The following is a 21,070-nucleotide window of genomic DNA, read 5'->3' as shown; positions in this document are numbered from 1 at the left end:
TGTGTGTGTGCGTGTGTGTGTGTGTGTGTGTGTGTGTGTGTGTGTGTGTGTGTGAGTCAGACAAAGAGTGTGTCTTGCTCCTGGTCTCCAGTGACAGACACATTAGTGTGGCAAAACCGTAGCCTGTCTGGGCTTTAAATATTTAACACTGGTCTTCCTGTAGGGAAGGTTCAGTCAATGCTGCTCAGAATTCCTCAAACATGTGCATTTAAAATGACTGCACACACACTTGCATGATATACCCAGATGGACACTTAAACCGCACATAAGAGTTGCATGCACTTACATGTGAACTCTCTCTGTCTCCATTCTACCCCACCCACTCCTTTCTGTGCCCTTTTCTCTTCCACACCCAAGCAGCATCTCATCTCCTCCCCCCGAGGAGGCCACTCAGACAGTCACTTGGTACGGTGACTGAAATTGTGATGAATATTGGACACACACTACCTGTCTCTGCACTATTTGAGTGTGTGTCCTTGTTTATGTGTGTCGGTTTGGGACAGCAAATGAGTCATTTTGATTGGGTCTCTGGGTATGTGTATGTATGTGTGTAACTGTGAAGTGTGTATGTGTGACTTAGTTGGAAAGTGTTGGTAGAAAGTTAGTGGCCCTGGAGACGAACTGCAACAGACTGTGTGTCAATTTTTGGTACATGACTAAAAATCTGGGTTGAGGTTTAACAAGAATTTGTGTGAGAGAATGTTCCAGAGGACTAATGACCTAAAGTCAGTGTTTGCTCCAGTAGAGGAGTATCGCTCCATTTGTTGAAATAAATTATCAAACAACAGAATATAGGAGTACAATACTCTGTGCTTGATTTTAGAGATATATCAGATATAGTGCAGCTGATTGAATGTTAATAGAACTTGATGGAAGAAAGAAGACATTTGACACCAGTTTATTCATTGTTCCTCCAGGTTGTCATGTAAAAATAGATTTTTAATCTGATTGGGAAACAGTGACATGATTTGTCAAAGTGTGATATACATGGGGTTCAATCCATCTTTTGTTTCTTATTTTCCCTGCTTTACCTCTTAACATTTGGTACCCTTATTTTTATTTTTATTTTATACAAAAATAATTGCCGTAGAGGCAATTATTTTTCCACTCTTAGTTTTGGAAGGGTGATGGGTAGCCTCATAGTGCCCAACGAACAACTTGTAGGGGTCTGTCCCTTGCTCAAGGGCACCTCGGAAGTGCTCAGGAGGTGAACTGGCACCTCTCCAATTACCGATCCAACACCGCACTTGAACCAGCCGAGACACAGTGGACTGAGCTACTCACGCCCCCTTACAGCCTTCATACAGCAGATCCTTTGCCTTGTCAATGCAGGAGAGGTAACTGATTATTCACTGATTAATAACTTCACTGAGACTGCATTTCATTACAAAGGCATGCCCAGGGCCCTTGTGTTCCATCAGCTATCTAGGCTCACCTAGATAGCTGATGAACTGAATCCATCCTCAATATTATGCTCCATGATTTAATTTTCTGTCAAACTGTCATGAAGTCAGCCAGTCTACAACATTATTTACATCGATCAAATTTTTTTAAATCATGAAATTATGAAATGTGTATACACTGCAGTATATTGCCAAAAGTATTTATCCACCTGTCTTTATACATGAACTTGACTGACATTCCATTCTTAAACAATATGATTTAAGATGAAGTTGGTCCACCCTTTACAGCTATAACAGCTACAACTTCTCTAGAAAGAAGGTATAGGTGTGGGTTTATCTATCATTGTTATCTCCAAAGTGTTCAAAAATAGTTGGGAGCATGAAATTGTCCAAAATGTCTTGGTATGCTGAAGCATTAAGAATTTGTTTCAGAGAAACTAAGGGGCTGGTCCCAACTCCCAAAAACAGTCCCACACCATGACCTCCACTCCACCAGACTTTACATTTGGCGGATTGCAGTTAGACAAGCACCATTCTTCTGGAAACAGGCAAACCCAGATTCATCCATCAGGTAGACAAACACTGTTCTAGAGTCCAGTGGCGGAGTGCTTTGCACTACTGCCTCTGATGCTTTGCACTGTGGTTGTTGATGTAAGGTTTGGATGGAGCTGATTGTCCATAAAAACCCATTCCATGAAGCTTTCTAGACACTGACGATGACATGAAGTTTGGAGGTCTGTAGCTATTAACCCTGCAGAAAGTTGCATCCTCTGTGTACTGTTGGCTTCGACATCCATTCTGTGACTTTACACGTTCTACCACTTTGTTATAGTATTAAAACAGTTGATTGTGGAATATTTAGTAGTGAGGAAATTTAACAGCTGAACTTATTGCACAGGTGGCATCCTACCACGCTGGAATTCACTGAGCTCTTGAGAGAGCTCCATGTGCCTAAGGGCCTTATTTTAGACACCTGTGGCCATGAAACACGCAAATTCAAGGATACAGACAGCTGAGGAAACACGTTTGGCAATATAGTGTATTTATCTGAATATTTTACAGTTGTTTCTATTGTAAACAATCATTTTTGTATGAATATCTCTCTTGAAAAAGAGATGTACTTTTTAATGACACTACCTATTTAAATAAAGAATTGCTGAAAAACAACTGCAAGTATTACATCAATCAGTGAAGACAAAAATGAAAAGTTATACTTCTTGACGGCTGTTGGAAGTTCAAAGCGTAAAGACTAAATGTAACCGACTGCTCTGAGGGGAGTTGCAATTATCTGAATATTCAGCTAAATAGCGTGGTTCGTGCATGAACCAAATTTTACTTTGAGGACTACAAAAATTCAAAATTCATATATTTAATTTATTACGTTTTTTGTTCATATTCCAATTCTTATTTTGAGGAGATATGTACATATAATATAAACATAATAAACATAATTATGAATATTACAGATTCCAATGAATATTGCAAACTGGTCCTTTAAACCCGGCTTTACAGCATCCTCAATTAAGTTAGCTTCTGATTGTTTTCCCCCAACAAAGCTTAATTCCCTAAATTAGGCCTCATTCGCAGGCAACAGTTTTCATTTTTAGAAAGAGATGACAGCAGCTAAACATAAAAGAGATACTCTTTAAAAATTAAATAAAATAAGATTTTTGGATCATTCATATAAAAAATGAATCCAAATCTCACATTTAAAAGGTATGTGTTTGCGTGTGTGTGTGTGTGTGTGCGTGCGTGCGTGCGTGTGAGTGTTTGTCGTGTCACAGAGCAAGAGTAGAGGGAGGAAGTGAGGTGTGAAAACACAGCTGATGCCTGGCTGACCTTTACTGAACTTCATCATGAAATGACACCACCTCCAGCTGTACACAACAAAGTTTAAGTACTCTAGCCGGACCAGTGAACCAATGACACGTTACAACTTGGACATGATGCCCTTGGAGAGGGTGCTGGCATAGAATTTAGAGTGCAAACAGGAGCTCAGTGCAATTGTGTCACTGATCTGGAACTTGGCATGTTGGATAGATTGACATCAAATACAAGGTGCATTGGTTTACCTGTTGTTTACATGAAAATATGGCAAGTAGTTAACTCTCGATCCTATCACTTTTCAATGTCAATTACTGTGAGAATTGACAGAGAAATGGAAGATGTGAAACAGATTAAAAGACAAGATGCAGTCAAGGTTAGACACGTGCATTTGAATTTTAGATATGGAATTATGGATCAGTCGTTCGGTACAAATAAAGGATTGATCTACTGCATTTACATTGTGCATCTACTCAGTAGAGAGAATTATCTGTGTCATCATGTAAATAAGGATTCTGTCCAACTCTTCCTCAGTGGCCTTGATTTCTTTAAATCAGGTCTTGATTTTCTGACAGACAGAAAGGAGGCTTTTTATTGATTCCCTACCTCGTGAAACAAACCGCCAAATCAAACTTGATAAACATATAACGAAAATCTCCAAAACGATACAAAGCAGTCTAAATTGTTTTGAATTTATCAGACATTATACACCGTACCAGGCCGCTCTGCTGTACATATATGTTATGATTTTCTCAAACATCTCATACTGCATCACAGTCTGGTCTCAAGCAAGCCCCAATACCACCAGGTATATAAAAATCATGGACAAAAAAACAATCATATACCACCGCCATATCCTCATAACAACTTGCTAAACATGGAAAGCTTCACTGATCTACGTATGTCTTATAAGAAAATTTTATATATTATATATAATATATTAACAACTTAGTACTCCAACCACTCAGCCGATTATTGAGAGACAAAACAGCGACAGAATCGAAAGAAGCTGCAGGACAGTCATCCTTCTCCTGTAAGAGTGTTAAACTCTGGAATTCACTGCAATCATATATAAAATCCATCTCAGATATTAAGATGTTCACTACCAGAACCAAAACTTAGTGAAAGACAAAGCACAACTTTTCTCACCTATACGGTCTATATTGCGTGGGAGAGTAAGTGAGTCAATTATTGTATAATATACGTATATACAGCATATGATTACTGATTTGTATAGTAGCACAATTTTTAATATGTATATTTTATAATGTCACACTATTGTAATATTGAACTGTAAGGTATGATTGTTTTTAAATGATGTACATTTAAATTGTACATTAATGATGTGGAAGAGACCAACTGAGGACTGGACTTGAGAATTAGAACCAGCTATAAACTCTGTATGCATCATATCAGCTGCAAGCTCGTAACTGTGTTTCAGTGCATTGTCCCTGTCAAGAAAATAAATAAATAAATAAATGGTGGCCTGGTATTAGGAAATAGTACTATTAATGATGACAATAACTTATTGAAGATACATTATGAATATCATAAACATTTAAAAATAAGCATGATTCTAAAACTCGACTCATATAATTAGAAAACCTACGTTGATGTTAGTTTTCATTTATTAGTCCTACTTTTCCTGCTCTTCCTGAAGTAAAGCTTCTAGTTTTTTTGTAGTTGAGTCATCAACATTAAAAATACAGAAAAAAAAAAAAGCTGTCTTACCATTGGCCACCGCTCGAAGTTTCTTGAGCAGTTTGACGTGAGACTCTGGCTTGATGGTGGTGGTGACATAAGGCTCACAGCCTGCAGAATCTAGCAAGGTGTAGTAATAAAGCAGACGGCTCTGGTCGGTTCCCTCCACAGTCGGCAGCACGTACTTGGTCATGTGGTTGTAAAAGGCTTGAGGGTTGCATTTCAAAGTGTTAAACAGACCAAGGGATTCACTGCGGGATTCAATATCCTTGGTGGAGAGACTGGATGATGGGAAGAAATGATTCAACGTTGAGTGTAAGTAACAGATCACTTCTTTAAATTCCACATTAATATAGCAAACTTTGAATGATTTATTACACAATTCAACTTCAAGGCCTTCACTTTAGTTGCTGTAAGTGTCTGCTGTGTGAGATGTGTCTTCTCTATTGATCCATAAACCGACAGGATGTGAAACACTTCGCAGTAAGTTTGTGGAATTGAAAAGTACAATTTGCTCCAGCAAAACAAGTTGATATCTAACACATACACATAAAAGTAATAGGCAGAACATAAAAAGTAAAGATTTGTGAAAAATAGCAAAACCAAAAACAAATAATAATGGATTGAATTTATATACTGTACTCTAACTTATTTCTAGGGACTCAAAGCACCTTAACACTGAGTCCATTATTTACTCAACAATCACAACGATGGGAGTTAACCACATTTGTGTTCACAGCAGTACTTGGGCAGATTGATGGAAATGTGGATGTCAATGTGCGCCAACAGCTTCTCTGACCACCACCAACCAGTCATTTACATTCATACACTAGTACAAGACACTGGAGGCAAGGTGAGTGAAGGGTCTTGCCCATGAACTCAATGGCACAGAATGATTCTGGAATGAAGCTGAACCCTCTGGTCAGTGGACCTTCTGAACCTCATCAATAATAACAAGATCAGGAGGATAACTGGCACAATGCAGCACAGCAGTGAAAAGGTAAAACACAGATCTACACACTGATCAACAAAGTTGCAGTCTGTTCACAGAAATATAAGGTTTTCATAGATTACTGCTGAGAATTTGAGATTTTGCCATATCCCTACGGAAGAATGGGCAAAATGCAGATGAATGGTTCAAGTAGGAAGACAGAGAAAAGGAGCAAAAGGAAAACGACTGACAGTGATGTGGAAATGCACAGGGAACAAATAACCACAGCACAATTTGGACTGTAAATTCTATCTGTACTATCTTCCACTCTCTCTCTCTGTCACTCTCTATTCATTGTCCTGTCTCTTTGCCCAGTATATTTCCTTCCCCATGTAGCCGGTCAAGGTGGATAACCGCCCTCCGGAGTCTGGGTCTTGCATGGAGTTTCTTCCTCAATGAAGGAGTTTTTCCCCGTCACTGTCGCTTATGCTTACTCTGGAAGGTCCCTTTGGGTTCTGTTGCCTATTGGGAAAGGGGAGGATGGCGGCGGGTGCACAGACAGCGACTCCTCTCTCTCCCGCTAGAGCGGTTCTTTTGTGGTATTTTACTCCCTGTGAGTCTGAGAGGACTGTAATTTAATCTGTGCTGTAGGTCGTGCATATATTGTACATTTGACAATAAAATTGACTATGAGTGTGGAAACCTATTTATTGATTTGTTCAAGCTTCATGTGACAACAGCAGTGTGCTTTCCATGTTTTGCAAAAACATTTCACCGCAAAACTCAAAACCAACAGCAGGAGGTGGTCTAAAGAGTTAGAGGACCAGTAAAAAAAACATTAGCAGAACATCACAGACAGGAATATCGACAGAATAAAATCTGCAAGAGACTGGCAAACAAAGGTTAAACAAGGAAAGTCACAAAGGAAGGAAAAGGCAAAGGAAAAGAAAATCTAGTTTTCAGTAGTCACAGAGGGATGATGAGCAATACGTGGCTGACGGAGAGTTTGTTAGTGTGACAGCAAAGCTGCTTATCTGTTAGAATGTGAAAACATCAAAGAGGATGATGTTTCCTTTGGGCACTTCATCATATCTGGTTGGGAGACTTTCTATCATGAAAAAAAATTAGGCAGGAGTGTCAGTGTGGAGGTAGCTCACAATAAGCTCAGTAGCGTAAAAAAACACTAATCATCCTCACAACAGGAGCGAGACTCAGTCACTTTTCTTCTCATGCGTTTCCTTTCCTCAGACCAATCAAAGTATTAATTTTAAGTGATTTGTCTGACCATTACTGGTTGAGGGTGTTTTCTATGGAAAACACACACAGGCATGAACACAGAAAGCCTACTGGTGCTCAGTAAACATGTCACACTCTGCTGTAACTGAGACTGTTACTCTAGTTCTTCAAATTCTGATTGTCACCTGTCCACACCCCTCTAGTTTTCAGCATTTTGTCACACAGATTCTAGAACTAGTCTACTCTAGTGGATTTGGTTAGAAATATCTTTCAACACCACATAAATTCTCCACTCTATGTGTCACGATGTTCATGCTGCTGCAATAATAACAGCTTCTCATTACAGTAGTCATCATACAGTATGTTCTTCAACTCAAATGCTGGAGACAGGAACAGATTTCCTTCCATGAAATGTTTCTCATTTTCCTGTCCTCTCTCAACCTTTCATCTTCATCTACATTATCACATTGTTTGTTGCCTCTTACACCATGTCCAAACAATTAATTAAGATGCATGTTTAATTGCTGTGTTATTCTGCCAGTATTCCACATTAATGTGCTGCTAATTTGTTTACAAATGACCGCCTGGTGAGGAATTGTTGAACAGTTCAGAATAGGACGATGACAATAAAATATTTTCTTGAAGACAATTTTTCATGCAGCCCCTCAAAGAACTTTATACACAGATGTACAGTACTCACAGCTTTTCACTCATGTTCAGCATGAAGAATATGGTCACGTTAGCAGGTCTAGATCTTGGCACAACAAAAATATCTAGCTATGATTTTATGTTGTGTTTCAATTTTGGCTGTTGCCACAAAGATGATACAAATTGCTTTACAGATGTTGAAATCCCTTTGACATTCTGGCAATACAATTTCAGCACTAAATTATTCTTTCCTACTACATATGTATGCAAAATGTTGTCATGTCATGAACTCTAGAGATATGGCCTAAAATCTTGACCTTTGACATCAAGAAATGTAATCAGTTCATTCATGACTCCAGGGGGGACAACTGTTTCAGATAAAATGAAATTCCTTATGGTCGTCCCTGATAAATCCCATGGGATATTTTATCACTGATTCAGACCATGACTGATGTGGATGTGTAACAAGCATATATTGAGGTTGAGACATGAAAGAAAAGAAGTATAGGTGTTAAGCCATAACACAAAGTAGCTGGAAACAGCAGACCACATACAGAGCTGAAGGCACAAACGGACTCAAATGTCAAACCTGATTACCCATGTTTCATGCATGAGGTATGACCAATCACATGTAATTTCATTTTCTATTCATTAAAAACTGATGTCATGATGTGGCTGATTCAAATGGTATATAATGTTAGGTTTCAGCCCACATCCCAAACTTCTTTATTCTCCCACATGACTCTGAGAACCCTGCTTACAGCCATGCTCCAGGTCATGGTCATGTTCCTGGCTACAACCTTGCAGAGATTCTGTGGACAGCAAGTCAATAAACCCTATATATAAAATTCAACAGCAGCAAACTAATGCACTGGCAGACAGAATGCACTTGTGCTATCCTGTGTGTGGCCACAGCATGAGCCACATTTCTGCTCAATCCTAAAAATAAGATATTCCAGATGAGAAAGGTTGCTGACATACTAAGTACACTCAAATTAACATACACCAAGATATGCACTAGCAGTAATTTAACATGAAGGAAATATTTGCAGTAATTACAAGTAATGAGCCAAGAAAATCAAATAACAGCATGTATTTGTAGTCAGCTGACAGCAAAGCAGCCAGTTCTATCTAATTCATACGCCAAAACAAATAAATTACCTGATACAGAAAATCAGCAGCCATTTCAACTGAAGACCAATCAAACTACAGAACACGAAGCAACATGAAAGAACAGAACAAAGCATTTAATAAATAAGATGTATGAAAATGGGTGGAGGGGGTACTATTGTGTAACATGGAATACTGCATTTCCTCAAGAAGCAATATACAGTATGTTAGACCTTGTTAACTTTCGTTCTGTGCCACTGCGTAAAGGTAGATACAGGAGTTCGGCAAAGCAGGGATTCAAGCTTCTACCCCAGGCATCATACATTTAACAAAATTAACAAAATGTGCAAAAATGAATTCTGAGGGGTCAGGTAGACAAAAATGTTCAACTCCACACAAAAAAAAAGACTGTCAAATGATTGAAATGAATCCATAGATCATTTCTGAGCGATGCATCCATAACCTTAACGTTTTGGGAGTTGTTTAAATCTCTTAATAGCGGTCAGACAAAAGGTTAATAAGACGGGCTGACATTAATGTCCCTGAAGAGGCCCAAACACATATATCTACACAGACCAACACACAGGGAGAACAGCTGATGGTGTTTAACAGTGCATTGATTCTTCTAAAGCGTTCATTTGGTGTTAATAGGATTGTTTCAAGGACATTGGCTTCATCATCCATCTCCTCTTCCTCACCTATCTTGCCTGTCTTACTGTCACGCACACAGATAGTGTGGGTGTTTCTCTTCCTATCAGCCTTACCTGGCACCAACAACGAAACGAGTCGACTTGAGCTGAATCACGTCGTGGAAAGAAGACATCAGCAATCGATGCCCAGGAGCTTTTTCTATTCATTTGACCTGAAATAAATTTATGCATTTTTTGAACCGTAGTCTTTTGACCCTCATTACATTTTGAGCCTGTTTTACACAAGCTGAAGATTTCTACATTAGGTTCAGAACTTTCACAATCATATGCATTAACATTTAACCCTACTATAAAACTAAACCTATTACTATAAAACCCACAAATGCCACAAATAAATGAAACTGTTTTGCTGTTCTGCAATCGTATCACCTTTGACCTTTATTTTAAAAATCCACAGATTCAAATTTATATTCATCAGCTTTCGTCACTGATTAAACTCCTGAGAATTCACAGTTTCTGTTACAAGTTTTCTGTGACTGTGTTTTCGTTGACTTTGGCTAATCTACATGTATTTGTTGTGAAAGCTTAGGCGTCAAGCTTGCTGGCTGTAATCCTGCATGATGAAAGCAGTAACCTGCTCCTGAAGATTCCTCTTGGACAACATCAGGATGATTCGCCCACATCATCCATCACTCACTATCACTCCCTTCGGATTTCACTACATGGCATCCAGCTGCTTCCTCCCTTCAAGCCATATTTAAACTCCAGCTTGACTACTGCAATCCTCTGCCACTAAAAGTTCGGCCAAGACGTCAGTCAGAGGATGCTGCAGTCTCTCATGTATGATCTGTCCCTACATCAGTAAACTAAGCTGCTCAGGAGTTGCTGCCTTTCTCCACAATCTCTATAACGCATGTTGATTGACATCGTGTCAGGTTTCAGTTTATAATGACTTTTAAGCTTGAAGAGCTTTAATGCAAGGTGCATGTGACATAACATATCTGTCACATAAATGTAACACAGAGATAATGCATTAAGAGGACTTCTTATTTCTTTTTGCACTGACCTCAGAGCAGCTGGGTGCTGCTACTTAAAAATGATAGGATGCATAAAATTTAAATAATGAAATCAAAGTTTAAATTCCATCTAGTGTCCATGCCAACGTATGCGAGTCTTATCTTTAAAATGTTTCCCCATCTGCTCTATTTTTATCTGCCCTTGTGTCCGTCCACCCATTAAATCGATACACATATTGCAGATGCTCCCAGTCCAGAGTATAGTATGAATATTCTCGCCACATTTGTCATGATCTTTAGATTTTGGTAGAAACTCGCACACACAGCAGCCGTGGTCGGCTATGAACAGCAGTCGTAATTTATTGTTAAGTGGAGACCATAAACCATTTCCTTATATCAGAATGAGACAAGGGAATATTTATCACAGCTGCACACACACACACACACACACACACACACACACACACACACACACACACACACACACACACACACAAGCTGATGCAAACACACACACCAGTACACATCTCAACTGCTGAAAAAGCATTCTATTAAAACGAGGAAAAGTGCATGGTTAGTCGAGTCTGCAGCTATGAAGTCAGAGTGAAAATAAATTCTGAAAAAGGAGGAATTAAAATTCTACCTCTCCCTAAAATATAATAATAATCAATAACAACATGTTTATTTCACTCTGGTGTGCTATAAGACTCTATGTGATTACATTTTTTTAACAACTTCATTTTCAGAATGTGTGACTTGATATGAAACATGCCCAGTAAGTGTGTGTGTGTGTGTGTGTGTATGTGTATGTGTGTGCCTGCATTTACCCGCTATCTGTAAAGAGGAACTCCAGGTGCGTCATGTAGACCTCCCACAGAGGAACGTTGTAGCGCTTTGCCAAAGAGAGAGCGATCCTGTATACCCCGTCATCCAGAGTCCTAAACACACATAAAGACACAAGTAGACAAGAGGGAAATAATCATCACACTGAGAGCAGAAAGATTCATTTTATCCCACACACATATATTTTTTTAATCAATATTTTAGAAAGGACAACTCCAACTCAATGTCTTTGTCAAATAAAATTCATATTCAATTCAACACAATACTAGTATCCTATGGTTTAAAATACTCTCCTAATACACACAAACACACAGACACAGACACAGACACACACACACACACACACACACGCACTTACTCTGCAAGGCCAAGGATGGTTTCCTTCTTGTATTCTGCATCTGAGCTGAAGCGACAGACATCGACCCCCCGGCCCAGCCCCTGTAACACCTGAGCCTGGGTGAAGTCCGTCAGACGTTCGTTGTACACATGCAGCTGTTGAATCAACTTCTGCAGCTCCTCTGGCCAATCCGAATATGCAGACACATGCTGCGTGACCAACCGAATCAGTTCCTTTGGGTCAGCCTGCAAAAAAAGATAATTCTGACCTTTTGCATGCAAACAGCATAATGTTGGTAATCCTGAGAATCATACATTTAAACCTCTTTAGAAAACCAAGTAAAAAGTGGGAATGAAAGACATTCCCCCAGCAAAGATCACACTGGTGACAGACTTTAAAATCTTAATTTATTCATGTCAGCTTACTAGATGTTATTTATCCAACATATGTACAATGAAGTGATATTTTTCCTAGTCTTTTTCTTTTTGTTAGATTTTATGAACATCTACGTCACTGAAATCTATAGCACATCTTTTAAATTATTTTAAAAAAAACAATACATGGGGTAATAATAAAACAATGAACAATTTATTATATTAGCTAAATGATGGAGACTTGATTTACTGGTTCTACTTTACTACTGCTTTTCCATTTCTACTTTACTTCCAAAACAATTCGAAATTAAAATTGAAGAATAATTGTGGTATAATTTCTGCGTCACGCAGACATCACAACTGCCTATAGTTGATGCACGTGGAGGAGTCCTCTGTTATACTCTGGTACTGTCAACACTAGAGACAAATAGCCCCATTTTTATATTCACATTTTTGTCAATACACCAATTTGTCTCCTCAACCTTTCTTAAAACCTATTTTTATGTGGTTGCTTGTGTTTCCCAAGTTTACTTTTTTAAATCTATCACTAATGATATGTTTTTACTATTGTCTGAAACCAGAAATTGCCAGAAAAGGTAGAAGCAGATTAACTACATAAAACTTACTTATTTAATTTTCCCTCTGGAAAAAGATTGACTGTTGCCTACGAGATAAAGTACACAACTTATTGAAGCTTTTCTCCTACAGCCCAACGAAATATAGACGCATGCCCCCTATATTTGCAAACCGTGTTTGAGGCCCATGGGGAACGGAGCAGTTGAATCACACTTTTGAATTAAATTTTTTTCTGCACAGGTAACAGTCATGGGGTATATCTCTCTCCGCCTCTGTTCTAATGAAATGAGCTCTTGAGTTTGGTTTTTAGCATTTTATGCACGGTCCCTAAGCAGAAAAATATGTTTTATTTGTTGATGTTACTTTGCATAAGGTAATTATGGCTGCAGGGAAACATGTGAGCTTGAAAACAGAGGTGTGTGTCTTCCTCTGCGTGTCTTTTCCTCTTCTCAGCATGTGTGGGGGTCTTCTGATTTGGCCTCAGAAACAGTCATGGCGGCAGATTCACATTTCAAAAGTAAGACAGCAGGGAGGGTGAAGAGGAGATGAAGAAACTTAAGAATATCAAAGGTACAGACAGTAGCAATAGGAATTCAAAGGACGGAGGAAATAATCCAGGACAGGAAAAGTACGAGTAATTTGTTAGTAGTTTATGATGACATCTCTTAGGAAACCAGTTTCAGATCAATAAAGAATGAATAACATTGGCTGGCAGAAAGAGAGAGAGAGAAAGAGAGGGAGAGAGGCGGCAGTATGGTTGAACATTGACTGAAATAAGGCTTTTCATGATGAAATACTGTATGGATCCTCTCTTTGTTAAACACCCACTATACTTTGTCATTGTGGCTATCAGGCTATTATATCCTCCTTTATCTTTACAGGCACTTGTTTTCTTGCATCACTTATCTTCTTCCTTCGTCACCAGAAAATCACTCCTTTTACACTTTTCTATCAAAAAAGGTGTTCTTTGTGAACTCAATTTGTCAATAAATTAAACAAAGAAAACACTCATCCTTCTTTGTCTCCATGTTATTTAATTGCTTATTCAGTTTCAAAGTAATTCAAAAAGCCACTTATATTCTGCCTTCAAAGAGCTGAATGCACAACCTGTAAGTGAAGTATAATTGCATAACGCAGTGTGTGATGTTACACAGCTGGGGGAAGTCAGCTCTCTCTCTAACTCCCCCTTTAGATATTCTACCACAGCCACAGGCTTTTCCCTCTATGCTCCCCTCTCTCCTGTTATGCTGCTTCAGAGGTGAAATAACAAGTCTATGTCTCCATCTCAAATCTTTCTCTTTTTTCAGTCTTAATTACTTATGTTTCAATTCCAACTCTGCACCATAGAAAAACTCATTCACCCTTTTTCCAGCTATATGGTTCAACGTGTGAAATAAAATATTATGATAGTAATTATTTGAGTTAGTCTGCTTTTGTGTTAATAATAATGAAAAACACCTTACTATATCTGTATACAGTATTTTTTCCTTTAACATCAAGCCCTTTGCATGTGATGGTTTGGCACTATTTAAATCACACATGACTGTCACGTGTCAGGAATTTAAAATATTTATTTGAGACATTTTAGTAACATGACGACTGTTCCTTTAAAATTGGATAGAAAATGTCAAACCCATTAGCAGGTGGAAACATCAAGGGAACTCTATCATTAAGATTCATCCTTTAGAGACCACACATGTCCATATACAATTTCAGTGGAATAGATGCCAAGTGATTGCTGAGCTATTTCTGTCTGCAGAAAAATGGGCAGAAAACCACAGAACCAAATGACATCACAAGGCTATTCAGAAATACATCTCTTTATAGTTTCATGATAAAAGTCTAAGCTCAAATTTTATTATATTATTATATAGTGACACACCAGAATGTAGTCAAAATTATACATCTAAATATGATGCTGTTTTGCACGTATTAACATTGTTTCAATTTCACACATACTGGCATATGTTAATAGCATCCATGCAGCCCTTGTTAATCAAAGTATTTCTTTCTCCATTTGTGCTGCAGATATTACATGGAGAAATAATATGTCTTCCATCTCTAGAGAGTAAGCCAGGGACTAAGATAGCTAATGATCTTAATGAGTTGTGTTTATGTCATGCCTAACATTTAGCTATACAGTCTGCGGTCTCATTAGCACTAATTCAACAAACATATACAGTATGGGCACATAATTAGGAGGAGTGCAAGGTGGAGAGTAGCTGGGCACCACACTGAAAGAAATAATCATTCCATAAACTTCTTGGCTGCACCGTGGGTCATGCTACACCGGTAAGGGAGTTGATCACAAAGAAAATACAAGCTTGGTAGGGAGATTGCAAAGACCCCAGCAAAAGTAACAAGAGTAGGTTATCACAGTAAAACAAAGCATCTCATCAAAGGTCTACAGAGTACACAATATCAATGTTCACTGTCAGAGGCAAAAGAACGTTCAGGGTGCATATTTCTCTGAGTGTCCTTTCTGCAGTACCTCTGTTCTGCAGGGCCCCCACGGGTAAAATCTGGGCCGCTGATTATTACGGTCCAAGGGCATAATTTGCGTGTGTGTACCCACACACACACACACACACACACACACACACACACACACACACACACACACACACACACACACACACACACACACACACACACACACACACACACACACACACACACACACACACACACACACACACACACACACACACACACACACACACACACACACACACACACACACACACACACACACACACACTATTACATATAGATATAGATATATAGCTGAAAAGGGTTTGCTCAGTGGTCTGGCACATCCAGGATCAGTTCTCAGATCAGGAGTTTGAGTCAGGCTGTAGTCATGACTTCAAAAAATATCTGTATGGACTGCAGGTAATGCAAGTCCTGTTTTATGAAGTGGTTTCTACGATATTTTGAAGGTGCTTTCATCTTTATTTGAAATACAGTTTTTGTCTACTGACTGCTTGGGTAAAATTTGTTGCCTAAAATTACAAAAACAACAACGTTAAGGTTTTTTTTTTTAGGAGGGAAAACATGTTTATACCTGAGACATTGTTTCCAACTCACTGACTGCATCACTATATGTACAGATAAGAAGCTAGATTTGTGGGCTTTTATCATAGACGTAACTGCTTCAACTTAGATGTCCAATAAAGTTAAATGTTTCTTTCTTGATTGCAGTCTTAAAGACAAGCTCTATATACAATTGTGTATTTCTTTATCATGTCTATGTCACTACTTGGGGAGAGAATGGAAGTCAAGACAAATGGTCTCTGCAAAACTGAAATGATTGAAAAAATTTACATCGGCTAACAGCTATAATTATCTGATGCAAGAGTTCTTGCGTGCACGCACACATACACACACACTCACACACACACACACACACACACACACACACACACACACACACACACACACACTAACAATCAAGCAACAGCTCACGTATTTACAAATGACAAGTACAGGTAAACAGACAAACAGAATCATGTGAACACAACCAGCAGAACAATTGTGCTGCTATTTTGTAAACAGCCCTATAGTCGGCATAATGAAAATTTCCAGTGAAAGCAAGTCGAAATCGCCTCATTATGCCTTGGGGAATAATGGAAACCCAGCCTCCCTGTCATTGAGACTGCTGCTGCTCTCTCAAGCCTGGAAGATGTAATCAGATGGGAAAGTAACAGTTAAAGACTTTGAAAGTCAATAGCGGGCAAAAGAATCCTCGAGAGGCAGACAGCTGAATGTTGTCTGCAGTAATACAAGGCAATACTTCAAAATGTGGCACTTTCAAAAATCACTCAATTAACAACATTACAAAAATCAAACGCACACTTTGGAAATTAAGCATTGCACATCCAGTAAAAAGCCTTAGAGAACACTTTCTCAATTTTAGTAGTCATTAAATGCGATGAATTGAGATTAAAGTTGATCATAGTTGATCTCTACTGTATTAAAGAGTTTAAAGGGAAGTATAATGAGGATGTTAGCAAAGATTGACAGGTGTGATGGAAAGAATTCGATTAACATTACAGAAGTTTCCACAACACAGGACATTGACTAAAAAAATGTTATGATTCAGGATAACTTGGTTCTCTCTTTTTTTTTTTTGGTTCCCACTCTAGGCCATGGTATTATCTGAGACTGAGCAAAACTGGAAGTGCATGTGAGAGGAGCCATTATAGCAGCACCAGTTCCAACTGGCTGGTGGACTAATGAGCAGGCCACAGCAATGGCCATCCAGAATGAAAACTAATCGACATCACAACAGACAACAGATATAAAGATCTAGGCAGAAAACATGATCTGGCATGATCAGTTCATTCTGGATGAACAAAAGGTGCTCTTTCATTAGCTAGCTGTGTAAATGATTGAGTCAACACTAAACAACAGTTAGTCATACCTGGTAAGGTACAGCAGGACCATCCTAGTAATGAGAGATCCACATAAAGGTACAACATATCGACTGCCTGACAATATAAGCTGCTCTTACACTTGATAGCATATCATATGGCATGGACAGGAATCAATGGATGAAAAAAAAGGCATAGGAAACAACGTGAGAGGGTCAAAGCACCAGATACAGTAAATAGATCAGTCACCCAACACTAAGTCCACCTGAGCATCACATGGATTGACTATAGGACGGCTTTTATAGTCCCAAACATGGATACTAGGAGTGTTGAGTACAAAGCTGACAGTGCACCAATAACTAACCGATAAATAAATTGTGAGAAAAAAATAAACACACTGGAAGCCACATCCAAGTCCATTCACCAAATAGCATGTATGAACAGCATGCATACATGGTTGGCTAACTTATGAGTCTTTATGCTGTATGATTATCTGACAATTTTATTCACAGTATCACCTGTATGTCAACGCACATTAAAGCAGCAGTTCCATGCTGTTGTGAATAATACAATATGACTCTTTGAATATGAAAATATACCACGAGAACTTGGATTTACATTGATATCACTCCACAAAAAATGTAAAATATTCTTTTCCTTCCCTCCTTAGTTCATAAGTTTCAGAATCTGAGTATTTTATGTGCATTAGACAGAAATGGGGAAAAAAATACTCTAGGTGTTGAGGGAAAAATCACGGCTCCATATCATCTTCTGGACATGCCCAAAACTCTAATTCCCTTTTCTCGTCCCCACTCTCAAAAGAGATGCACCAAATACATTATGCCTCACAACCCCGACTGGTGGATGTAATAAAACCTACAAAAGAGGTACTTGTGCTTCTAGTGTCATCGACCCCAGAACCACTCTCAGAACTTGAATTTGTCCCCAGGCCATGCTGTGAGTTTTCCACCAGTGCTTTATTGTAGCAGCACACCAGGAGGGCGAAAGGAAGCAAATGTCCCCTTCATGGTGTTGCTTTCTAATCTACATATAGTTGTAAAACGAAGCAGCTTCTATGAATGAAATGAAACAATCATGAAATATGGAAGTAGCTAAAGAACACTCTAAGCAATTTAATGAGCTGAGTAGCTTCATACAGAACTTTCACCTGAATACAAACAAGTGCTAAGTGAAAAATTTTAATAAAGGGCTGTAAATCCACTAAAAAATATTTTTTCAATAGTATTTTTCTATCTCGGTCTACCAAATAACATGATAAAACTGTCAAGAAAATGTCATTCCCCTATTGTCAGGGTTTGTTGAGGAAACTTGTTCAGCTTAGATACACAAAGAAGGACGGACATTCCCCCACCTGGTGCTCTTTTACATAGGGGATAGCAAATTAAAACTGAACCAGACACAGCAACAGAAAAGGTTTCATCTTCATCAAGTTTAGTTACCAAATGAACTTATGATGCTGCTTATGGGATGTTCCATGTGCACATCTTAAATGTGAAATATAACACTCCAACCTTCGAATGGTGTTTGTAAAAAATCTAAAGGTTACTCCACCTGGTGAAGATCTGCCTGTCTCCTGCTTAGTTTTCATCAATTAATTAATAGAACATGACTGAGTATTTAGTATTAATGGACGTTTTTAGTAGATGATGGAGCATGCATTTTTTTATGCGTGACATTCATGAATATGTATCTCATACAGGTTTAATGTCATTTTAATTGCATGCAATGTAGATCTTATACAGTCTTTCATGGTTAAATCTAGTCACTCAGTCCTATAAAACATGGCAAGGAAATAGAAACACATTTTATTTACTTTAAGAAACCGTTTCGCTGAACTTAAATTTTGATTTTGTCTGCATGTAGTTTGAGCTACAAGTTCCATCTGTACATCTTAAAAATAGCCAGGAAAGCAGCCGTTGTTTGAGGCTTTAAAAACACTTCACACATTTCGTGTAAATCCTCAGAGAGTTGTGTTTCTATTTGCAACTGAACTGACTTGACCGTGGCTTGAGCGTTTGGCGTCTTATTACTTGTCTATGAAATTATGTGATAGTGACAAGAGAGTGAGAGCGCATTACTGAGACGTTAGTGCCCCTCAAATGGAGAGTGGGAAACACTGGAAGACAGATTGACTGACACACACAGACACATACACATATTTATGAGCCACTGTCACACAAAAAGACAGATAAAATACTCAAATGCACATTAACATACTAGCCCGCAAACAATGCTACAAGCACTTACACAAATCAAAAGAAGAACATAAAGCCATATGTAGCATGTGTTTCTCAATCCCAGCCTCATTCTCAATTCAAAGAAAGCACATGGAAGAAATGATGTTACCCTCACCCTGTCACACATATCTGAAATTAAATATTACACACTGTAGAATGTGTGCCCTTAAAAGATAAGAGAAAGAAAGAGGGCAAAAGAAAGCGCAAGAGAAATGTATGAAGTGTGCACCATCAAGATAGCATTGAATTCAGAGAGGCCACGGATTTGACAAGAGAGATGGGCCTTTGGGAGAGAGACGGTGTTGAAGGAGGGAGGAAGAACAGCATTATGGAGTCACATTCAAACAGCTGTCATGATTAAGGAAAAAAGCCATCATTAAATGTAACTGACAGAAAAAGAAATTAGCAGAGAGGGCTATCAGGACAAAAGAAAAGGCAAATGTGGGAATGGGGGGTGAAGGCAGAAGGGTTTAAAAGGTTCTTCACTCTTGCTTCGATCGGTTGAATTTGTAAGCCCTGAAACACCATGATACCTAGCCAGCACTTTGGTAGAATTCATTAAAGACACAAAAGAAAAAAGAGATAAAAAGAAGAAATTAGAAAAAAAAATAAAAGCAAAACAACCGAAAAGTAGTACAGAGGAGAAAAGCTGTATATATTTTAAGTTAATGGACTTGAACTTCACTTGAGGCAGGAGACGGGGAAATGATTACCGCCATTAAGATGCAGGGAGGATGTGTGTGTTGGTGTGCAGGGATGGGCATCCATCTGTTCAGTGTAACTTGTTGTTGGTGTACTTGCGTGAGTGGGAATGTATGTATGTGTGTGTGTGTGTGTGCGTGCGTGCGTGCGTGTGTGTGTGTGTGTGTGTTTCTGTGTGTACAGGCCTGTCCTTGAATGTGAACTGGGACACACTTATCTGCGCTCTTTGCCAGTCTCTCACTCTTCCATTCTTTTATTTCGACATTTTACCTCTCCTTCCACCTCGCTAAAACCCATGAGAGCTGCTGCCCACTCAAAGAAAAGGTCAGAGCCATTTCTTCTCTTATTCACGTCGTCATCTGCTGATGACCCTACCTCCAGCTCCTCACTGCCAGTTTCATTCGTCTCCTTTTTCACTCATGTTTTGTAATACACATCAGTTGTTAGATTAATACATAAATGGGTCAATTACTAACTTTTACAACCTAGGAATATTTTGTTAGATCTTTGTGAAATTTTCAGCATTTTCTATGTACAATGAAAAATGGTCTCCAATATGGTACCCAAAAATTTTATCAAAATGTTCACAATGAAATTTGGCTTCAGCGACTTGGGATTCCTGATTACTCATAGTTTTAACCTTATCATTCCCACTGACATGGCAAAACAGTCATGCTGCCCAGCTGAATATTTTTGACATTAATGTAATTTATATTAAAATCAGTGAAGATCCTAATGTCAAATTTATCTTCTGCAACTTTTAGCAAATATCCAATAAAATTTAAAAAAGGATGAGAACTGACAAAATGGGGTTTTTTTTTTTCAATTTGATAAAATAATACAGCCATAAAAGTACATTCTGTTCTTCAGTTGGAACATTTTGCACAAAAAGCTTGTAAGTGATAAGAACGTGTGTGTGTATGTGTGTGTGTGTGTGTGTGTGTGTGTGTGTGTGTGTGTGTGTGCGCGCGTGTGTATGCGCGCGTGTGTGTGTATAGATATAAGGCAATTTTCTTCTTTTTTTTATTTTAACCATGATGAGTTAAGGACGTTGCTCCATATTAAATCTGTTATCCTATCAACTA

General features: G+C 38.5%; 1 protein-coding gene across 1 annotated transcript in view; it reads right to left on the bottom strand.

Annotated features, from left to right (window-relative positions):
* The window catches only part of nbas (NBAS subunit of NRZ tethering complex), a 152,015-nt gene that overhangs the window by 51,609 nt on the left and 79,336 nt on the right, over positions 1 to 21,070 (bottom strand). The window contains exons 42-44 of the mRNA XM_068342764.1: positions 11,721 to 11,944; positions 11,347 to 11,457; positions 4,959 to 5,209 (exon numbers count right to left, since the gene is read on the bottom strand). Coding sequence (XP_068198865.1) covers positions 4,959 to 5,209; positions 11,347 to 11,457; positions 11,721 to 11,944 — 586 coding nt within the window. The remainder of the gene's footprint in view (positions 1 to 4,958; positions 5,210 to 11,346; positions 11,458 to 11,720; positions 11,945 to 21,070) is intronic.

Source organism: Antennarius striatus, chromosome 19 (assembly GCF_040054535.1).
Source record: "Antennarius striatus isolate MH-2024 chromosome 19, ASM4005453v1, whole genome shotgun sequence".
In the NCBI taxonomy this organism is placed as follows: Eukaryota; Metazoa; Chordata; class Actinopteri; order Lophiiformes; family Antennariidae; genus Antennarius; species Antennarius striatus.
Note: the sequence above shows the minus strand (reverse complement) of the source record. Positions and strands in the feature narration are given on the sequence as shown.